Genomic DNA, 23,393 nt, shown 5'->3' with positions numbered 1-23,393 from the left:
CTTATATTGTAAACTCTCATAACCATCCAATGACAAAAGGTGAAATTGTCGTTTTACCATTTATGTCAATTTTGTCCCATAGTCTCAAATTTCATCCAATTAGTGATTGAATACTCTAGATCTAATCTTTTGAGTATCCAGATGTGATGAAAAGCTAATTCATCAATCCACTAGGCTCAGATTAATCACCAATCTTCTTGAAATCACTAGAAGTGATGTTAATGCTATGAACTCCATTATCTGAATATATGTTCCCAAATGTTCATTTCAATTCTAATCCCAAAATACGGAGTCTAGATCAACGCTTTATGATGATCATGCTCATAGTAAATCAAATATTATAAGGAGATTAAACACGAGTCCACTATCTATCAGGATTTCGGTTCTACTATAGGCAAATGCATAAGTGTGAGATCAAGATTTAGGTAACGGTAAAACTTAAATTTGATTCCCACATGATTCCAGTTCATGTTATAGTATCATTACTTGAAGTCAACCATTTTGATGATTTGAGACTCATCATTCCCTTGAAATGAATCACATTCGTTTCGTTGGAAGTAATATGGACACTACAGCCTTAACATAATAAAGTGACCAGCTTTATTACATGGCTATGAACAATTTTTAGATTCAATTAAAATACATGTCTCTTATGTATGACTCTTCATACAAATGTATTTTAATATCTCAATAAAATCTTGGTACCTTAATAACTAGATAATGAATGCTTACTAAAACAAACTCTTCATCTTATTATCAAAATGTACTTTCATTACAAATAAATTCAATGAATTTATGCATGATAATATACTTGCTTTCCAAGGTACCATATTCTCAAAATTCCCAACATACACTTGTTTCTAATAGTACATGGATAATTGATTCTAGTGCTACAGATCATATGACATTTGATTCTAGATAAGTCTGAACTTTCAAACCATTGTCACAAATATCTATTTCCACGGCCAATGGTTCTTTTAACCCGGTTATTAAGGAAAGATCTTTGTCCCTCACTAATACTTTGAATTTAGATTCTGTTTTAGTTGTTCCATCCTTGGATTATAATTTTTTGTCCGTTTCCCAAATAACTACTTCCTTATTTGTGTTGTAATTTTTTGGCCTGATTTTTGTGTGTTTAAGGACAACCAAATGAGGCAGACGATTGGTTGTGGTGTTAAGCGAGGGAAGTTGTATTACCTGGACTTGGTGTCAAAGAGTTTGGACAAGTTAGGTCAAGCTTTGAAGGTGGATGGCCATGAAGAAGAGAAGAAAAAATATGCCACCAGGTTATGGCATCGACGTTTAGGGCTTACTTTTTTTGGTTATCTCAAGAAGTTATTTCCTTGTTTATTTGCAAAATTTGATGTTGCTAGTTTCAAGTGTGATGTTTGTGAACTTGCAAAGAGCCATCGTGCTTCGTTTCCATTAACTTTGAATTAAAATCTAGTTCCTTTTATGGTCATACATTATGATGTTTGGGGTCCATCTAAAATCACTACCTTGGGTGGATCACGTTGGTTTGTTATTTTTATTGACGATTGTTCCAGAATGACCTGGGTGTGCTTCATGAAGTCCAAAGGCGAAGTGAATTTGTTATTTCAAAAATTTCATGGAATGGTTTGTACTCAGTACAATGCACATGTTCAGGTTCTTCACAGTGACAATGAAGAAAAATATTAGAGTACTAAATTGGGGCAATATTTGGAAGCACATGGAATTATTTATCAAACTACTTGTACTGATATACCATCGTAAAATAGGGTAGTTGAGCAAAAAAATCGTCACTTATTGGAGGCTGTTCATTTTTCATTGATAGAAGATCATATGCCATTATCTTATTGGGGTGAAGCACTAATTTCTGCAACATATTTGATCAATCGAGTACTCTCAAGCACTATTGATTTGCAGACACCATCGCAAGCTCTTACTAAAGCAATAATTGCCCCAACTGTCCCAAACTTACCTTCATATGTATTTGGTTATGTAGCATTTGTACACCTTCATAAGTATCAATGCAACAAGTTGGCACCTCGAGCATTTTGATGAGTTTTTCTACAGTACGTTACTCATCAAAAGGGGTACCGATGCTATCATCCTCCCACACAACGAATGTTTATTACTTTGGATGTAGTTTTTCATGAAAACTCAATGTATTTTTCATCTGGGTCTAAACATCAAGGGGAGTACCAAGAGGAAGTTCAGACTCTAGACTATGAAGTTCACTTTGCTAAAGAAAGGGAACTCCCTGAACATGGTAACCAGAATGTAGGTAACTTGGACTTAAGTGGTATAAATGTGGACCAAAGTGGTGACACACACCTAGAAACTGAAGTTGTGGTTTCATCTCCATCCAAGTTCCTTGCATCATAAGAAACTAATACACTAAACCAATCGCCTGCTGAAGATGTTTCTGATTTATTGTCTGAACCATTTAGGAAATAGCTACCACAGCATCACACTAGAGGTATTCCTAAACCCATATATGAACTTGATCTTTCTAGTAAAATTAAATATCGTATGAGTCATCATGTGTCTAACTACCGTTTGTCAGAACCTAATCAATCCTTTGTGAATCAATTATCTACTGTATTTATTCCTACAATGTGCAAGAAGCCTTAATTGACCCAAGGTGGAGAGATGCGATGAACGAGGAAATGAAATCCTTACAAAAAAATAAAACTTGGGAACTTGTTAATTGTCCACCAGGAAAGAAAACAATTGGATGTCGTTGGGTTTTTATTGTGAAGTACAAAGCAAATGGTACAATTGAATGCTTTAAAGTGAGATTGGTTGCAAAAGGGTACGCTTAAACCTATGGAATTGATTATACAGATACCTTTGCACCTGTAGCTAAACTCAACACAGTTCGAGTCTTGTTGTCTCTAGCTGCAAACTTGGATTGGCCATTACAACAATTTAATGTGAAAAATGCCTTTTTACACCGCGAGTTATCCGAAGACGTCTACATGGATCTCCCACCAAGATGCATGATGCCAGAAAAATATAGTCAGAAGGTATGTAGATTAAAAAAATCACTATATGGGTTGAAACAATCTCCAAGAGCATGGTTTGGGAGGTTCACAAAGTTTATGCTAGCTTTTGGCTACCATCAGAGTAATTCAGATCACACTTTATTCCTAAAGAAACAACAAGATAAAATCACCACACTTATTGTGTATGTAGATGACATGGTGATCATAGGAAATGATCTTGAGGAAAGGAAGAAACTATAGAGTTACTTGTCCAAAGAATTCAAAATGAAAGACCTCAGTCCCTTAAAATTTTTTCTGGAAATCGAAGTGTCCTGATGTGATAAAGGGATCTTCCTTTCTCAAAGAAAATATGCCTTAAACTTGTTACAAGAAACTGGTATGTTAGTATGTCAACCGGCTAATACATTAATAGAATAAGGGTTGAAATTACGTGTTAAGTCTAATCAAGTACCAGTTGATAAATGGAGATACTAGAGACTTGTAGGAAGATTGATGTACTTAGCACATACAAGATTGGACCTTGCCTATGATTTGAGTATTGTCAACCAATTTATGCATAATCTGGGAGAGCAACATATGAATGCTGTTATGCGCATTTTGAGGTATCTATAGTCTGCTCCTGGAAAGGGAATTTTGTTTACTAAAAACATGGATTATTAGAGCATGGAAGCATATATTGATGTTGAAAGCATGGAAGCAGTAGATGATAGGCGATCCATTTTTGGATATTTCGCCTTTGTAGGTGGTAACCTAGTAAAAGTAAAAAATAGAATGTTGTTGGACGCTCTAGTGCAGAGGCTGAATTTAGAGCTATGGCACTTGAAGGATAAGGTTTCTCTTAAAGGATTTGGGCTATCCACCTAGACAACCAATCAAACTATATTGTGACAATAAAACAGCTTGTGATATTGCCTAGAATCCGGTTCAACATGATCGTACAAAACATGTGAAAGTTGACAAAATTTTCATCAAGGAGAAGTTGGATGAGCTAATTGTGGAATTGCCTAAAATTCGATCAAAAGACCAGCTGGTCGATATCCTCACCAAAGCAGTTTCAAGTCGAGTGTTCTCAAAGTTTTTGGACAAGTTAGGCATGTGTGACATCTATGCACCAACTTGAGGGGGAGTGTTGAAATATTGGTAAATAGTCAACTATTATTGTAATTGTTCTTGTAATTTTTTCCTATTCTAGAGATAACTTAGCTGGACATTAGGTGTTGACAGACTCATTATGAGAAAAGCTTGATTATAGGAATAGAGAAGAATTTGATTGTAGGAACAATAGCTTGATTATAAGATCTATATCTTTGACTCATATCTATATATGGACTGTACAGATTCATCGAGTAATAACATCACAAATATTCTTCTCATACTCTGATTTTTCAACTAAATTCTGTATATTGTATTTAACTATTTATATTTTATACATTATAGTTTTATATTTAGTATTCTAAATTTAAATAGAAATAAAATAATAATATTAGATATTGACTACCCATTGATTAGGATCTGATCTTAGGTTTTTTTTATGTCAATGGTGTGATGTGCTTGTTCTTTTTTCTGTTGTTGGGTGTTTTTATTTTTTTTTTGAGCAACCATCAAGTTTTTAAAGTGGTTTTTCTATGTAATTGTATAAGATTTCAAATAGTTTATGAGTCTTTGATCAAGCAAAAGTTTAATAAAAACACTTTCCAAAAAAAAAATTTAAATTTGATTAAAATACGAGTAAGTTCTAAATAATTTTTTTACATTTGAACTATCAAATATCAATACTTCAAATCATGAAAAAAAGTAATATGAATCAAAACGTCTTAAGTTTAATTTTAAAAACATAGATACTTTTCAAGTAAAATTCGATACTTACAAAATCATTTTTATTTTTTTAATTTATATATTATATAAAATTATTATTAATTATAAATTTTTTACTTATTTTTAAATTTAATGTATTTATTTTAAAAAATTTTAATTTTTATACTTTTTCATCTTTGTCCTCTCAATAAAAGTTGTTGGCCTCCAACTCTTGATGCCAACTAGTTGCTACTTGGGTAGGTTGCAGCTTACAACTCGAACTGGAAATCCAGTAAAATAATTTGGGCGACCGAGTGGGTTTGAATTTAACCAACTTTTACGCACTAAATAGATATAATACAAAATGGATTGTTATCAGGAATATGTTTTTTTTCCTTTCATTTGTATGATACTAGTGAATTATTATAATTAATTAATTTCATAATATGTTAGTGCTATTGCAGGGATGGTTAAGGGGGTAACTTTCTAAAAGATTGAACGACAAAGAAAGAAAATAATAGATAATAAAATTTAACTTTCTAAAATATTGAAGGACAAAGAAAGAAATAAAAGACTGAATGAACGCGATTGACTGAGTGGACGTGAAAATTATACGAGACAAGATAAGACAGGATTTCTTTCATTGTTCTAAAACGGAAGCTCCAGCTCGTGACACCTAACTTGTGATCCACATTTCTCCTTCAGACATCTAGAAAGAAGTGCCTCCCAAACCCTTCTAATGCAAAACCTGGTTTGATGGGATGCCGTTGACTGCTCATGCAAAGATCGCCCTGTTCAATTTTTCATTACTGTGAGTATAAACCTTTTCTTCAGTGCTTTGTATGAACATACTTTGCATCTGAATACTTTGAATTCAATAGAGGTTGTGGATTAGAAGTTCACTAAATGGCCATGACTTGGCGACAAAGGAGATAGTTGAATCGTGGACTCTGTTGCATCTTTCCAAAAGTTTTTGGGTGCTTGCTGTTTTGAGTTACTGTTTTTGAGTTTACGGAGTTTTCTGACTTCTTTTGAAATTTGACTTGAATTTATGACAGTGTCTCGAGGACAAAAATCTTTTACTTCGAAAACAATGTTCTGTTGGATCATACTGCTAAGCTGCTCTGCGCATTTGTTTTGGGCGTGAAACTGATGGCATGAACTGGACTGCTTGTACTGGATAAGATTTTTTCGAAGGTTTGGAATTCTTTAGGTTTTTAATTGATCAGAAACAATGGCCATGGCTTCTTCTGTTAAAGTGGTTCTAGGCTCAATTGCGTTTGCAATCTTCTGGGTATTGGCAGTTTTCCCTGCTGTCCCCTTTCTACCAGTTGGGAGGACTGCAGGGTCCTTACTAGGGGCCATGCTTATGGTTTTGTTCAGAGTCATAACCCCAGATCAAGCATATGATGCAATTGATCTCCCAATCCTTGGCCTTTTATTTGGTACTATGGTTGTTAGTGTCTATCTTGAAAGAGCAGACATGTTTAAATATCTAGGTAAGTTGCTTGCATGGAAGAGTAAAGGTGCTAAGGACTTAATTTGCAGAATCTGCCTGATTTCTGCCATTTCAAGTGCTCTTTTCACCAATGATACCTCATGTGTGGTTTTGACTGAATTTGTGTTAAAAATTGCAAGACAACATAATCTACCCCCTCATCCATTCCTGCTTGCTCTTGCCTCAAGTGCCAATATAGGGTCTTCAGCAACTCCAATTGGGAATCCTCAAAACCTTGTTATAGCAGTTCAGAGTAAAATTTCTTTTGGGGATTTTCTTATTGGAATTCTACCTGCAATGCTGGTAGGAGTCTTAGTGAATGCTTTACTTCTCCTGTGCATGTATTGGAGGTTGTTATCTGTTCAGAAGGATGAAGAAGATCCAAGTGGGGCGGCTGTAGCTGAAGAGGATGTGAGTTCTCATCGGTTTTCACCAGCAACCATGTCACATTTTTCTTCATTGAACCCTCAAGAATGGAACTCAACATTGGACTCTAAGAATGTGATGAGGTCTCCCAACGCAAATGGTAGCACAGCTCATGTTGAGACCCTTAGAAACCGAGGAAATTCAGCTGATCAGAATGAAATCCAGAGGGTACCTAGTGGTTCAATTGATTCTGCAAGGAATTCAAATGCATCAAAGGAGGCCACAACGGATGACCACTCCCATGGGAAGGAGGAACCTGTGGCTTTAAAGATGATTGCATTGACGGATAGCTTGCAAGACGTATGTTCTGTGCAATCTTCAGAAGAAAAGGAAAACTTACCCAGAAGGTGGAAAAGGAGGTTTTGGAAATTCAGTGTTTTCTTTGTTACCATGGGGATGCTGATTTCTCTGCTTATGGGCCTTAATATGTCCTGGACTGCAATTACCGCTGCTCTTGCTCTTATAGTTCTTGACTTTCAGGATGCTCGGCCTTGCCTAGAAAAGGTTTTTAAACAATAAAATCAGATTGGAAATAGAAAAAAAAAAGAGAAAAAGAAAAGCATTATTAGTTTCATAAGAACTTAAATGTTTTACTTGTTCTTTTTTTGGGCAGATATAGTTAATTAATTAAGCTCAATTATTTTCTGTGACCAGGTGTCCTATTCGCTTTTAATTTTCTTCTGCGGAATGTTTATCACAGTCGATGGCTTCAACAAAAGTGGAATCCCAAGCACTCTTTGGGACTTGATGGAACCCTATGCAAAGATCAATCATGTTTCAGGGATAGCAATTCTAGCCATTGTCATACTTGGCCTCTCCAATTTGGCCTCAAATGTACCGACCGGTATGCTGATGTTTCTTTCCTATGAATATATATCTGATAACACTGGCAACTTTAAAGTAGAGATCTTTGATTCTTCATTTCTTTTCTCCTGAAATAGTAATCAGTTTTGCAACCACCTTTTATGTGCCAGGTCACATTACTTTCTAGTTGCTTAACACCAACATGTTTGATACTTTTCAGTTCTGTTGCTTGGAGGGCGAGTGGCAGCATCAGCTGCTGCAATTTCTGCATCTGATGAGAAGAAAGCATGGCTTATGTTAGCCTGGGTCAGCACTGTGGCTGGGAACCTTTCACTACTGGGATCAGCTGCTAACTTGATAGTGTGTGAGCAAGCTCGTCGTGCTCCACAGCTTGGATACACTTTGTCCTTCTGGAAACACCTTAAATTTGGAGTTCCCTCAACGCTTATAGTTACTGCTATCGGTTTGACACTCTTTAGATGATTAAATAAATGTCCTAAAAAGGAGGCTTATAAGAAAAAACACAAAGAAGAAAAGAATACATGGCACTCATCTTATAGAGAAGATCGAGATTTGCGAGGTTTCCCCAATTAGGCATGGCAGCAAATGTTTGTTTCAAAGCGACTGGTTTTGGTTTATGTTAAATGAAATAATGCTATTAGTCTTGAACTGTTGCATTTGTCATGGCTTTCTTCTAGCCAAAAAGAAAAAAAAAGTCACTATGTTCTCCAATGAAAATTTTATTATATAGAGTTATTTTATCATATTTTAAGTGATAAAATAACTAAATCTTTGTGTTTAAGTAAAATTGTAAGTTGTTTTTTTTTTTTTTTTCGTTAATTAGTTAACTTGTGATTGAGTTAGTTTACTTCAAGTTATTTTAATTTATTTGTACGATAAAAATGTCTATTTTTAACTATGATTGATTTAGTTTTTATGTTTTTAAGATCTTCAACAGAGAATGCGTCAAGTGATAAAAAATTGTACAAATTAATCAGGTGTAGATTTCACTTAATATGTTATGGTATTTTAAACATAATTCAAGTTACAGAAGTCCAATTAACGTGATTTTTAGACCATTAGAAAGCTAAGAGGAATAGCTACAATTTTTATTTTTATCACTTCATCCATTTTTTATCAGAACATAATCAAAATTGCATTAAAACTAGCTTGACCACAGTAGTTTTGCTCTAAGCAACTTGAAAGAACAAAGCATGGAAACAGCAAGTACAGCACTGTCCTAGCCAACTAGCAAGCTCCCAAGCCAAAAGCTTGGGCGCTGCAGTGTCGTGCTTCCAACGTTGCAATGCCGACGCGCAAGTTGATAAATTTTTACACTCTTTGATCTTTTAAATCGAAAGGTTACATGGAGTGGTGAAAATAGGCCTTTTTAAAATTGAAAAGAGGGACTTTTCAAGTTTTTTTGGGAGCTAGAAAAGAGAGGCAACTTTCTAAAAAACAGAGGAAGGAGAGGATTCAAGGATTTTTGGGGGAGCTTCAATCATCTACATCAGCTCATTTTTTCTCTCACTAGTTCTATCTCTCTCTACTTTTTATTGCAAAAATGAATATTTTTTAAAAAATATTAGATTTTGTATTAAATATGTTGAATTGAATTTCTATTGCTAAGATTGTGGTTAATCTCTACTTATAGTTTGGATATTTTAACTTTCTTTTACTTAATATTAATGGGTAATCTGTTGTTTATTTCAAATCGATGTTTATTGCTTCTAATTGTTTGATCAATAATTAAATTAAGTTGGATTTCTAAATACAACTTGACATAGGAAATTTAGAATACATCAAGGATTTGAATAACATGTGTTTACTTTGCTTAGAGTATGGGTGATTTGATTAATATTTAGGATAAAAATATACCTAAATACCATGTGCAACTAAGATTAAGGTATAAACTTAGTGAACTTACCTTAATTAATTTACATAGACATGAAAAATTAGTTAAGATAGGTTTGTTTATAATATCTCGACAGAGAATTGTAGATAAATTTATATTTTAGGTTAGCAACCAACTCATTAATATAAGTATAATGAGTGAAATTAAATCCAAGTGAAAAGTAGAGTACCACAGTCTAGGTTCTACTTTATTGAACTTCTAGAAATTTCTTAACGTTAATTCATTAGTTTAGCTTTGTTACTTTAATTTCAATTTTAATCAATTTTCAAAATTAAATTACTTGGATAAGATTAGAGTGCCGAATTTTAATAATTAGTAAAAATTTAGATACAATTCTTTGTAGATATAACTCCCTCACCACTCTAGTACTTGTTAATCATATGCATTTACATGATGTCATGCTAAAATTGATAAAATTCTTAAAGTAATTTGCCTTGATAAACTAGAAAACAACATCCAACTTGCCAGCTAATGCTAGATTCTGCGCAAAAATTGATCATGATCAAATTTCTTTTCCCTTTTAGCCATGAATATATATCTAGCTAAATAAACACAGCCCTTCAAATTCCATGCTCAAGCAGACACAAATTGAGTGTGCTTTGCCCAATGCCAATTTTACAGTTTTCTTCAAGTTCTGTGATTATCGATTAGTATTGGTAAGTCTTGGGCCGCAATTTCGAACGACGAATTGCAATCTTGAGCCCTTCTTCTTTGAGTCTAATGACTAATAGGTAGGAAGCCCAACCCTAATTTGAATACTAACATTATTATTAGACTATGTTAGTCACAGTTAAGGTAAAGATTTGAATAGTAATTTTAAAATATTTATTATTTAAGTTTAATTGTAAATAATTATTTTTAACAATAAATTATTTTTTACAAATTTTTTATAAATAATATAAAATATTTATTAAAATTCATCAATAATCTAAATATGATTTTAAAATTTAATTTATTTGTTTATAAAATTAATTTTAATTTATTAATTTAATTTTTAATAATAATAATAATATACGTAAAATTTGATTATAAATTTATAACATTCGAGTAGTCTATCAAATAATAAAATTCAAGATAAAATATCTTAATAATAATAAATACTCTATCTATTAATATCTTTAACAATAATTTATGTGACCAAATTTACTACTAACGTTTCTTTCACGATATAGTAATAACATGGACTTCATTTATCGAGATCCATTCAATAGTTTAATTTGTCTAATCTTTTTTAATCATGAATTATTGAATTTAACTCTCTTTGTTCTTTTTGTTCTTTGGTAACGCTCTTTGTAAACAAGAACAAAAAGAATAGCAGTAGTAAATGGCTTTGCTAGGGTGACTCGGGAATATAGTAGTATATAATATTCCAACCCAAGACAGGGTGAGTGAGTGATCCCTAAATAATACATGTGTAGATCCCGGAAGCCACTCAAAAATCCGAGTAGATCTTACGCATAGCGCATTGAAAATATTGAAATGACGATGGCACAGTTGAAGCCGCATATCTTATTCTTAACTCTAATCCGTCAAATGTTTTTATTTCCAGACAAGTTACTATTGTATCGGATGTCCCCAAGGGACAAGTTACTGTAAGTTTATGTATTAATTTGGTTCCTTCTAATTTATTTTATTTTTAGAAATTGGTTAATTATAACATGTCTACAAAGAAGAATAGGTAAAATAATATAATATTTTTCATGAAATAGGGTTTTTTTTTAAAAGCATAAATAGGTTTTTATTTTGATATTTTTATTTGTAAAATAGGTAAAAGTGAGTGTAAAATATATTGTATTAGGAAAATAAATCAGATTAAACATAAGTTGATAGTTCTAATAAATATAAACATCAGTGAGAAAATGTATTATATTTTGGTATTGGGTGGCTAATAAGAAAATATACTTAAATTTAAAAAGATGAAGATTTGTTTTCTTTATTTATTAGATGAATGGATATATTATTTTTAAATTCAAATTTTTACAAGTATAACTTTATTTACTATATTTTTTTTAGTTTTGCCGTTAATCTATTTTTATCATTTTTCTTAATTTTTACTATTTTTAAATATCCTATGAAATATCTTAATATCAGGATATATCATGACCCGGGGCAACCTAGCCAAGAATCAGCGGTTGCTCCCTGTACCTCCTCAATAATTGCAAGGTGCAAATGGGGTTTCTTACAAATTCTGGAACTCTAAAAAAATAGAAGAGAGAAGAGAGAAGACAGGCCAGCCAAAATACATGTGGGATTCTGGCAGTGCAAAGTATTCTCAACTAAAAGCTAATTGAACTAGCTTTTTTCCAGGTAATGGAATGTAGTTTAATTTACTGTCAACAGCTTTCTCGTAACAGTCTTGCTGATAAAATATAAAGCTAATTTTGTTGTACTTGCTAGAAATAGTAGCTGTAGTAGTTGTTCTTACTAGTATTACTTTTCCCAAGCAGAACGAAATCTGCAGTCTGATCCCAAGACAGAAACATAAGGTATTTTAGACAATCTTTATCGTTTCAATTATCAAGATTTCGAGCTTGAAGGCCTGGAGCCTTGTGCAGTCTGTTAGATAAGGCTTTTAAAAGATGCTAAAAGATGGCAATGGCGTCTTATGTAAAACTGATTCTAGGCTCAATTGCCTTTGCAATCTTCTGGGTACTGGCAGTTTTTCCTGCTGTTCCATGTCTACCCATCGGGAGGACTGCAGGGTCCCTTTTAGGAGGTATGCTGATGGTCATTTTTCAAGTCCTAACTGTTGATCAAGCATATGAAGCAATCGATCTTTCAATCCTTGGTCTACTCTTTGGTACAATGGTTGTCAGTGGATATCTTGAAAGTGCAGATGCATTTAAGTACTTAGGTAAGTTGCTCACATGGAAGAGTAAAGGCGCAAAGGACTTAATTTGCAGAATCTGCTTAATTTCTGCCATTTCAAGTGCTTTCTTCACCAATGACACATCTTGTATGGTTTTGACTGAATTTGTGTTGAAAATTGCAAGGCAGAAGAATCTCCCACCTCAACCTTTCTCACTTGCCCTTGCCTCAAGTGCTAATATTGGATCTACAGCAACTCCTATTGGCAACCCCCAAAACTTGGTTATAGCCACAGAGAGTGGGATTTCTTTTGGGGAATTCTTAACCGGAATTCTTCCTGCGACTAAACTAGGATCTATTGTCAATGCTCTATTACTTATATGCATGTAGTGGAATTTGTTATCTGTTAAGATAGATGAAGAAGATTCAGCTGCACAATTTCTTACTGGGGATAGTGTAAGTTCTCACCATTTTTCACCAGGCACAATTCCACGTTTGGCATCATCATGCTCTCAAGGACGACTCCCTGGATTGGAAATTTAAAATGTGCTAACCTCCCACTATGGGAATGGCAGTGTGAACTTGGCTCATCATGACACTCTTAGAAACCGTGTAAATTCAAACCAGGGTGAGACTGAGATTCATGGCTTCCTGGATGGTCCCTGGGAGTCAAGGAATTCAAATTGTTCAGAAAGATGGAAAAGGAAGCTGTGGAATCTAGTCGTTGTAGGAATGTTGATCTCTTTGCTTATGCCTATTCTTGAGTTTTAATTTGTTTTAGTCTTGGCAAGCAAGTCAATTAGCTGAGCTAGGCTCAGTTAAGGTTCTGCTTTTACTTTTTGGTTTTGCATCAGGAATAGGCATAAAAAAAAAATTCCTCTTAACAGTGGAATTCGACTTATCAAACAAAAAGAAAAGTAGAAAAGAAAAAGAAATTCAAAGAAAAAAACATCGTTTTATATACGTACTTCTAAAGTGCAGATTTGAGTATAGCAAGTTTAACTATTCCTTTTTTCTTCTTTTTTAAAAAATTAAAATAGTAAAATTTCCGGTATTATGCCTCTTTGTCAGTTTTCTGCAATTCCTTCCTGCTTTGGGTGGGGGCAGCTTTTCTGTTCATTTTAGTGTCTTTTGTCGAAGAATTTGCTGATATCAGGCTAGAGTGTATTGCAGCAATTTTTTTAAAAAGAGATATTAGGTTGTGGTGGAAAAATAAGGAGATTTGACAAACACAATATAAAAGAAATGGAACTTAATTGGTCATTTGATATGAATGGTTTAGAGGTTTTTCTTGGTATATTTGCCATTTTATTGAGATGCCTATAGAAACATCTTCAGGGAAGAACGAAGTTTGAGTAGCCAAAATAGTTGATCGGTCTTGTATTTTTGGATTAAAAGTAATTTTCAAAAACTGTGTAATTTGCATTCTAATGTGTAGTCTTCCTTAGAATTCTTAAAGAGTAATCAAAACTAGTTATTCCTTAAAGTCATAAGTATGTATGTATGTATGTGTGTATTGCCATTGTATGTCAAAAAGGCATTCATGATCAATGTTGTGCTAGTGCTATTCTTATGATGTTGAGACTTGTTTCTGCTGCTTGCATGTGAAGTTTGCTAGTGTGCTTGAACTTTTTTTTCATGTATGTACACAAGAAATTAGCCTAGAACATGGAAAACCAGAGTTTAATAAACATAAAGCAACTACCAGGCAGAGAAAAATTTTATCAACTTTATATGTGGGAGTTAGTCATCCTGATGTACTCAGTATCATGTTTGAGCAGAGGGAGATGCTATTTTAGAGTCTGATAAACCATATTTTTATAAGTGCAATCTTGCTTGACTATATTTTTATTTTCAGACTTGAAAAATTTTGTTTTGATAAAGCATGATGCACATGGTGTTCTCCAAAAAGTCAGCACTCAGCAGCATGAAAGCAGATGTTTAATTTTGGGTGGCTTAAATTTTCAAATTGAATTTTTCATGATTGCTGTAATACATTGGTTGAGGGAGGTGTAGAGACTGAAGATTGTGTTCATCTTGCTCTTCATTAATCTTTCGCTCCCATATTGTTATGGGGGCTGAGAGTTGAAATGAATGTACCTATATTGCTCACTGCCTTATGTGGAATATTTGAGGATGAAAAACTTATTTTCCGTACAAAATACTGATTCACAGTCTTTCATTTAAATACAGAAAAAAAAAATGGGGAAGCTGCTGGGGCCTTTCCTGGTGTTTTGGATCTCAGAAAAACAGTAAGCGAATTGGCCATGCTGTCCTTGTTCCTGAACCCGTGGTACCAGGAGCGATGAAAACAAGCACGATAAACTCTTTCAGGAAATTCATAAAGCCTCTGTTCAGACTATTGAAACTGAGATATATATGTGTCATATAGAAAACGGTTTGATTACAAGATTATATACTGCTGTGTCATACATCACACCTGTTCCTAGTATTAACAAGTGTCAGGCATATGGCTACCGTGACCTTAACAAGGCAACACGTATGTGACACCAAGACAGCATAGTTAGCTTACATTGGTACCAGGACAGCGAAGCAAAGTGTATTACTACAAAAAGGACATTTGTCTTGGGGATGCAGGCATTAATATCTAACAGAGCTTCAGTCTCAACTGCTGAAAATGTAAGTAATCCAACTGGCATTATACTGCCCTTTATTGCCCCTCCCTCATCTCCTGCATCATTCCTCCAGTCGGATCCTCCATCTGCCACCCAATCACTAGCTGGATTGCTGTCCCTAACTTCCCTTTCTGTTAATGCGTACTCCCCCCGTGGCCCTGCATCCATTTTTGCCATAGGCCCTTATGCACATGAAACCCAGTTAGTTACACCACCTGTATTCTCTGCCTTGACACCTGAACCATCCACTGCTCCTTTTACACCTCCTCCTGAATCTATTCAACTGACAACACCTTCATCCCCTGAAGTACCATTTGCTCAATTGCTGGCATCTTCATTGGAAAGTGCTCGGAGAAAAGGTGGGATCAATTAGAAATTTGGATTATCCCATTATGAGTTTCAGTCTTATCAAATATACCCTGGGAGCCCTGGTCATATCACCTGGGTCAGCAATCTCTAATTCTGGCACATCCTCTCCTTTCCCTGATAGACGTCCAATCCTTGAGTTCCACATGGGGGAGGCTCCCAAACTTTTAGGCTTTGAAAATTTAACCACTCGCAAATGGTGTTCAAGGCTAGGTTCTGGATCATTGACGCCAGATGGACTGGGGCGAGGTTCAAGACTGGGTTCTGGATCTGTGACTCCAGACGGTATGGGGTTGGGTTCGAGGTTGGGTTCGGGATCATTGACACCTGATGGTTTGGGTCCTCCCTCACGAGATGGTTTTCTTTTAGGGAGTCAGATTTCTGAGGTAGCATTGCTTACTAACCAAGCAAATGGACCTAAAAATGATGAAACGATAGTTGATCACAGAGTATCTTTTGAGTTAAGTGGTGAAGATGTTGCACGTTGTCTCGAAAGCAAGTCATTGCTACCAAGTAGAACCGTATCAGAATATCCAAAGGACTTGGTGGCAGAGGGCAGGATAGAAAGAGATGGAATAAAAAAGGATTTAGAAAGTTCTTGTGAGTTGTTTATTAGGGAAACTTCCAATGAAACAGTTGAAAAAGCTTCAGGAAAAGCTGAAGAGGAGCATAGTTATCAAAAGCATCGGTCTGTTACACTTGGTTCAATTAAAGAGTTCAACTTCGACAATACAAAAGGAGAAGCTTCTGATAAGCCCACCATCAGGTCAGAGTGGTGGGCCAATGAAAAGTTTGCTAGAAAGGAAGCTAGGCCTGGTAATAGCTGGACTTTCTTCCCTATGTTCCGGCCAGGGGTCCGCTGATTTTGGAACTATGCAACTAGGTTCACCGCAATGCATAAACTTGTGTAATAGATTTGCAACAGTAAACCACTAGCCTTCAGTTGTTTGATCTGAAGAGTTTACTTCCTCAGAGTCACAGCTGTTAGAACACTAAATTGAAAACTTAAAAATTAGCTTCAAGGCGTGTATCAATGCTATTATCTTTAAGGTTTTATTCGTCTCTACTTGTAGTGTGTAAAAGAGTTTTCGACGTATAAACCTTGAAGATACAATGAAACCTAATGATTGACTACGTTTTACACTGACGAAATCAATCCACTAAGCATTCACCGGAATATAACAAGATTATCAAACTTGAGAAAGGAAGGAAAGTTTTTGTTTTTTTAATGTACGTTCTGTTGGATAAAGGGAGTATCTTTTATAGGCATAAATGCCTGTTCCCAACAGACACTGTTTGTGTCTGTTTCAAAGAGTTGCTTCCTGTTGGTCTTTTCCAACAGACGTAACTCTTTTTCTTATTCTCTCTTTTTATTATTTTTTTAATTTTATTTATTTATTTTCAACAGACACAACCTTTTTTTTAACTTAATTTTCAACAGTCACAATTTTTTCTTTTATTAAGATATGAAATCATATTTTTTATTTGAAAATATCCAACAATCCCCCACCATTTTCAAATTAATTCAAATTTTCGATAATCTTGAAAATCAATTGCATAAATGAAGGTGTCTTCCGATTGAACCTTCATTTAGTGAAAACATATTAAAGTTAATTGAAATTGTATGGTAGACTATGTTTTGAACCAGCTATTCCATTTGGTTAACCGAATACATCTCACACAACGATTTCAACACCAATGAATGCACAGTATCTGACGACGCTTTTATGGCCATGCTTCTGTATCTTCTTTTCATGAGTGCTGTTAGAGCCAAGCTTTTGAACTCCTAGAAGCGGCCACACTTCACACTCACATAGGTAGATCCCATGAATGCCCCCGTAACTAAAGCATTCTAACAAATTATGTTATGGGTTTATTAAGATATATAACTCATCATTTCCTTACCATTACGGGTACCTAGCACTTCACTTTGGATAAAATATATTATATTATAGTGCTAGCAGCCACATACAAATGATGTACTTTATCTCATTCAACTCAAGACTTGACGTTATACCAAACGTTGAGTCGAGTTTCCACCATTGGTGACTTTCAATTTATGAGCTTGAGTCTCATCCATTGTGAGGTCTTATTTACAAGATCTCTAGTAAGATTTTTTGTTAAATGATTTGCCAAGTTTTCACTAGACCTCACAAAAGTTATAGTGATCACTTCATCAGAAATTAATTGTCGAACATAGCTATGTCTTAATCCAATATGTATAGACTTTCCATTATACACTTGGTTATATGCTTTTGTTAGAGTTGCTTCACTATCACAACGGATAGAAATTGGAGAAATTGGTTTAGGCCATAAAGGCACAGCATAGAGTAAATTTCTTAGCCATTCAGCTTCTTTGGTGGCAACAGCCAATGCAATAAATTCGGCTATCATGGTAGAATTAGTTATACATGTTTGTTTCTTGGACCCCCAAGAAATGACACCCCCACCAAGCATGAAGATCCATCCGCTTGTGGAAGCATGATCTTCTAAACTTGTAATCCAACTAGCATCTGAATATCCTTCTAGTACTGATGGATATCCATTATATCAAAGTCCATAATTAATTATTTTCTTTAAATATCTTAGTACTCGATTTATGACTTGCCAATGCAAAGTACCTGGATTACTTGTATATCTACTTAACTTTCCAACAACAGATGTTGTATCTGGCCTTGTACATGTCATTGCATACATCAAGAAAACCAATTACTCTTGCATATTGTAATTGATCAACAACCCTACCGACATTAAGTACTAATTTAATTTAAGGATCAATCGGGTATAGATGTTGGAATACAATTAGTAAGATTAAACTTTTCAAACACTTTTTCAATGTAGTGCGATTGAGATAAAGTTATGTTATTTTCATATCGAAATATTTTAATTCCTAAAATGACATCTGCTACACCCATATCTTTCATTGCATAGTTTTTTGACAAAAACTTCTTTGTCTCCTCAACTTGTTCTAAATCCGTACAAAAAATTAACATATCATCCACATATAAGCAAATTATAACACCTCTATCATTTTGAAATTTGCTATATATGCACTTGTCAGATTCATTTATGTTATAGCCATTAGCTAAAACAATTTCATCAAATTTTTTATACCATTGTTTAGGTGCTTGTTTTAGCCCATACAATGATTTGACAAGTTTACAAACTTTATGCTCTTGTCCTGAAGCAACAAACCCCTCTGGTTGTTCCATATAGACTTCCTCTTCTAATTCACCATTTAAAAATACTGTTTTGACATCCATTTGGTGAATTATCAACTTATAAATTGATGCAAGGAAGATTAGAAGTCTAAGTGTAGCAATTCTTGCTAATGGAGCATAAGTATCAAAGTAGTCAATGCCTTGCTTTTGCGTAAAGCCTTTGGCTACTAATCTTGCTTTGAATTTGTCTATGGTTCCATCTACTTTAATTTTCTTTTTGAAAATCCATTTACAACCTATTGGTTTGAAACCTGGTGGAAGATCAACCAAAATCCAAGTATTATTTCCCAGTATTGAGTCTATCTAATCATTGATTGCTTCATTCCAAAATGTAGAATCTTGAGACTTCATTGCCTTATCATATGTAACAGGGTCTGATTCTAAATTAAAACAATAAAGAATCTTATTGTCAATATTTTTCCCTATTCCTTCTACAAGGAACATATAAAAGTGTAGACCAAAATCTTTTACCTTTCTAGCCCTTTTGCTTTTCCTTATTTCTGGTCTAGATTCATCATTATCTTCATTTTGTTCCAATGGAATGACATTTGACTGAATTGATTGTAGTGGCTGTAGTTGTCTTAAAACATATTTGAATATATTTTCATTAAATATTGCATCTCTTGATTAAATAACAGTATTGACAGGAATTGAATCATTTAGTTCAATTACCATGAACCTATATGCTTTACTATGTTGTGCATATCCTATGAATATGCATTTTATTCCTCTTTCACCCAATTTCTTTCTTTTGGGTTTCGAAACTTTAACTACAACTCTACATCCCCAAACCTTCATATAATTAAGGTTTGGTTTCCTTTTCTTCTATTGCTTATACGGGGTCATTTTAGTTTCCTTTATAGGAATTCTATTTAATATATGACAAGCTGTTAACAAAGCTTCTCCCCAAAAACCTTTTCCAAGACCTAAATATGATAACATAACATTTACCATTTCGGTCAAGACCCTATTCTTCCTTTCTGCTACACCATTATGTTGTGGTGTGTAAGGTGCTGAAATATGATGGATTATTCCAGTGGAGGCAAAATAACTTGGACTATAATATTCTCCACCTCTATCCGATCTTAAACACTTGATAAAAGATTCACATTGTAATTCAACTTCTTTATAAACCTTAAATTTATCAAGTACTTCATCTTTAGAATGCAACAAATATACATAGCAATAACTAGAGAAATCATCAATGAATGTGAGAAAATATTTCTTTCTAGCTAATGTAGGTGTACTATGCATATCACACACATCACTATGTATTAATTCAAGTAATTTGGTATTTCTTTTAACTTTAGGAAAAGGATTTCTAGTTATTTTTGTTAGCATGTATGTATTACATTTATCAATATTTGGATTGAATTTTGGAATTAAGTCCATTTTATACATGTCATCCAATCTTCTATAATTTAAATGTCCTAATCTATAATGCCATAAATAAGAAGATTCAACCATATAAGTAGAAACATTTATCTTATTATTAACAGTATTTAATTTGAACATTCCATCACACATGTAACCTTTCCTAACAAAAATTCCCCCTTTGGACAGAATGAATTTATCTGCCTCAAATACAAGCTTAAAACCAAACTTATTTAATAGACTTTCAGACACTAAATTTTTTCTAACTTCTGGAACATAGAATATATCTTTCAAAATTAAAGTTTTTTCAGAAGTGAATTGAAGTTCAACAGTCCCTTTGCCTTTAATCATTGTTGTAGAAGATTTCCCATGTATAGGAAATTTTCACACTCACTTAATACAAAATTCTTGAAAACACTCTTATCATTGCACACATGTTTTGTTGCTCCAGAATCAAACCACCAAGCATCATTTTCTTCAAGCACATTGATTTCAGAAATCATAACTATAAAATTTTCAAAAGCTTTTCTTTTTGAAGAATTATTTTTCTTCTTCAATAATTGACATTCATTCTTGAAATGTCCTGGTTTTCCACAATAGAAACATGTACTTTTATTTTGTCTTTTGAATTTCGGACCATTAGCAATCTGCTTGAACTTCTTTTTGGCAGGTTTAGTGGTCTATCCTTTCTCTACAACATGTGCTTTGGCTTCACCAGAAACAACAACTTGTTCTTGTTTCCTGTATTCCTCTTCAATTCGAAGATGATTTGCCAAAGCCCCAAGAGTTATTTCTTTCTTTTTGTGTTTTAGACTTCTTTTAAAGTTTTTCCATGATGGAGGAAGTTTGTCTATAATGGAGGATACAATTATAGTTTCATCCATTTTCATGCTATATTATTTAAACTGATTAAACATTCTTTCAATTTCTCGTAATTGTTCTATAACAGAACGCCCATCAACCATTTGATATTTAATAAAGCGACTAATTAGAAATTTCTTACTTGTTGCATCTTCTGTCATGTACATGGCTTCCAGTTTGTCACATAATTCTTTTGTAGTACCCTCATTCTGGTATGTGTCAAATAAGCCATCAACCAAACCATTCGAGATGTAACCTTTGCACATATAATCGGCATTTTCCCATTTTTGCCTTTCTCTCGTTGCAGCAATAAACTCATTTTCGTCTTCTTCTGGTCTAGGTGTGGTCAAAACATAGACAACTTTCAAGGTTGATAGTAGGAAATGCATCTTCTTTTGCCATCTTAGAAAGTTGTCACCATCAAATCGGTCCAATTTTACAAAGTTAGAAGCCAATTCTCTTAGTGTCCCACTTGCAGCAGCCATTATTGGAACGGAAAGAAAACCTTAAGATTGTTAGAAAACCAAACTGAAAACTTAAAAATTGGCTTCAAGGCATGTATCAATGCCATTGTCCTTAAGGTTTTATTCGCCCCCACTTGTAGTGTGCAAAACAGTTTCCGACGTATACACTTTGAAGATACAATGAAGCCCAATGATTGACGGCTTTTTGCACTGACGAAATCAATCCACTGAGCACTAATCGGAATATAACAAGATTATCAAACTTTTATAATATTTTTCTACAAGAAAATAATATAGAAAAAAACTTGAGAAATTTGAAAAAGAAAGGAAAGTTTTTGTTTTTCTTATGTACGTTCTGTTGGATAAAGAGAGTCTTTTTTATAGGCATAAATGCCTGTTCGCAAGAGACACTGTTTGTGTCTGTTTCAAAGAGTTGCTTCCTGTTGGTTTTTTTCAACAAACGTAACTCTTTTTCTTATTCTCTCTTTTTATTATTTTTTTTAATTTTATTTATTTATTTTTAACAAACACAATTTTTTTTTAATTTAATTTTTAACAGTCACAATTTTTCTTTTTATTAAGATATAAAATCATATTTTTTATTTGAAAATATCCAACAATAGCTTCAACAATGTGGTATTAGATGGTAGACTAAAGGCTAGTTTTCAGAGGTCAGAAGAGTCTTTATCCCTCGTGACCTGAAAGATGATCCGGTGAAGGAATAGTTCATTGGGGTCAAACAGTGTGGGTACTGTTAGAGCATTCTTTTAATATTTCTTTCCCCGATGTTATACAAAAGAAAAAAAAAAGAATAGTATTCACATATAGTGTTGTGTTATTATTATTATTTTCATTTTCTTCTAATATGTAATAATAATAAGGATAATTTTTTTTTCATGCTAGTAAATTGCAGCTCATTTGGAGATTAACGAGGTTAATATCTTGCTCATTTTAGGCAACTACAATGCATTGTTTCAGCAACCATTCAATATCATTCTACTATTCACTGTATGCCTGAGTCCTATGTTAATTAATCAGCAGCAAATTGCTCATCAACAGCCAACTCAACCTGGTGCCTAGTTGCCATTTTGTGAACTACACCATACCGATGTATGAGTCTGCTTCCAAAAATTAAAAATGCTATGAAGATGATCCATACGCTTCAAATTGCTAGTTCATTCTGATTCTATCAGGAATTATCTTTTCTTTACCGGCTCCTGGAAATTTGTGGCTATGTTTTAACCTTGCTTAGGTGTGTCAAGGTGTTTAACAAAGGCCTGGCCTTGGACATCTAGTTAAGCTAGTGCACAAAGAGATCTCCTTAGGAATTGCAAATATTATGAGGCAGCATCCAGCACGGCATCGTCTGTTGTCACTGATAAGAAAGGCATTTAGTAGGATTCTTGGAATGGAAAAGGTAGAAGAAAGAACGTCGCTGCTCACTATTAATAAATATTGCTCTGGGACTGCTGGCAGAGAAAAAAAATGGGTCTTCCTGTGGTTAAACTTCTAAAGGCTCATTACTTCGGGTTAACTTCTGTGTCCTGAACACCAGTTAGAGTTGATGGCCAAATGGCTAATGCATACCATTTTTTATGCCAGGTTATCAGGTCAAGCGTAAATTTTATTGGAAAATATTAGTAGTTTGGAAGCTAGAGCAAGTCCAATAGCCAGTTTCAATATCCGGATCCAGAATTAATCAAAGAACCCACAGCTGAAGCAGTCCTAACTCCGGACCAACTCTGCATAGCATTGAAGTCGGGAAAGCAAGTACGGTGCAGATAGTAGTTGATGAGTCAATATGATTTTAAAAGGCAAATCTTTGTAGGGCATAGATGGATCAGTAAGACAGTGGAAGTTTTTAGTAGATTATAAAATGATGGTTGATGCCAGCACTTTTTATGCTGGCTAAGGATAAGCAGAAGAATGTTTGTTGGGTAGCAGACTAGCAGCCAAGCTATGTCTCTGTCCTGCCCACCTATCCCTAACAAAAATCAACAGACAGAAAAGATAAAACAGCCTGTGGCCAACAGAAAATGGACTCTGATTCACAAAGTCACACTAAGATCGACGGGGATTTTGCGGCCTCACTTCTGCTCTGTTTCTTTTCTCATATCCTTCTCTTTCTTAGTATCTGACCAACTGACCAATGCTAGAAATCATATCTTTTCTATCAATAGAGCAAGATTGGTATTTGTCCATTTGGAACCTGATGTTTACAACTGAATCCAAA

At 34.2% G+C, this 23,393-nt stretch overlaps 1 protein-coding gene and 2 pseudogenes across 2 annotated transcripts; all 3 read left to right on the top strand.

The window, feature by feature from the left end:
- The first annotated feature begins 5,387 nt into the window (after nucleotides 1-5,387).
- Nucleotides 5,388-8,184, top strand: LOC18605599 (silicon efflux transporter LSI2-like). The gene is made up of 4 exons (XM_007038693.3): nucleotides 5,388-5,598; nucleotides 5,846-7,215; nucleotides 7,366-7,555; nucleotides 7,736-8,184. Exons 2-4 carry the CDS (start codon nucleotides 6,022-6,024, stop codon nucleotides 7,996-7,998), a joined length of 1,647 nt encoding a protein of 548 aa, XP_007038755.3. The 5' UTR covers nucleotides 5,388-5,598; nucleotides 5,846-6,021; the 3' UTR covers nucleotides 7,999-8,184.
- Nucleotides 8,185-11,521: 3,337 nt separating this feature from the next.
- On the top strand, nucleotides 11,522-14,171 carry LOC108661356 (silicon efflux transporter LSI3 pseudogene; annotated as a pseudogene). Its single transcript, XR_016025290.1, has 2 exons — nucleotides 11,522-11,737; nucleotides 11,878-14,171. The product of XR_016025290.1 is annotated as a silicon efflux transporter LSI3 pseudogene (transcript).
- Nucleotides 14,172-14,631: 460 nt separating this feature from the next.
- On the top strand, nucleotides 14,632-16,191 carry LOC108661185 (uncharacterized; annotated as a pseudogene).
- The last annotated feature ends 7,202 nt before the right edge of the window (nucleotides 16,192-23,393 follow it).

Source organism: Theobroma cacao, chromosome 3 (genome assembly GCF_053813885.1).
Source record: "Theobroma cacao isolate CCN51 chromosome 3, ASM5381388v1, whole genome shotgun sequence".
NCBI classification, from domain to species: domain Eukaryota; kingdom Viridiplantae; phylum Streptophyta; class Magnoliopsida; order Malvales; family Malvaceae; genus Theobroma; species Theobroma cacao.
This window is presented reverse-complemented; position numbering and strand designations above follow the sequence as displayed.

Coding starts and splice junctions, on each gene's coding strand:
- LOC18605599 (XM_007038693.3), top strand. CDS start 6,022: ATGGCCATGGCTTCTTCTGTTAAAGTGGTTCTAGGCTCAATTGCGTTT. Junction 7,216..7,365: donor CTCGGCCTTGCCTAGAAAAG/GTTTTTAAACAA, acceptor TTCTGTGACCAG/GTGTCCTATTCGCTTTTAAT. Junction 7,556..7,735: donor GGCCTCAAATGTACCGACCG/GTATGCTGATGT, acceptor GATACTTTTCAG/TTCTGTTGCTTGGAGGGCGA.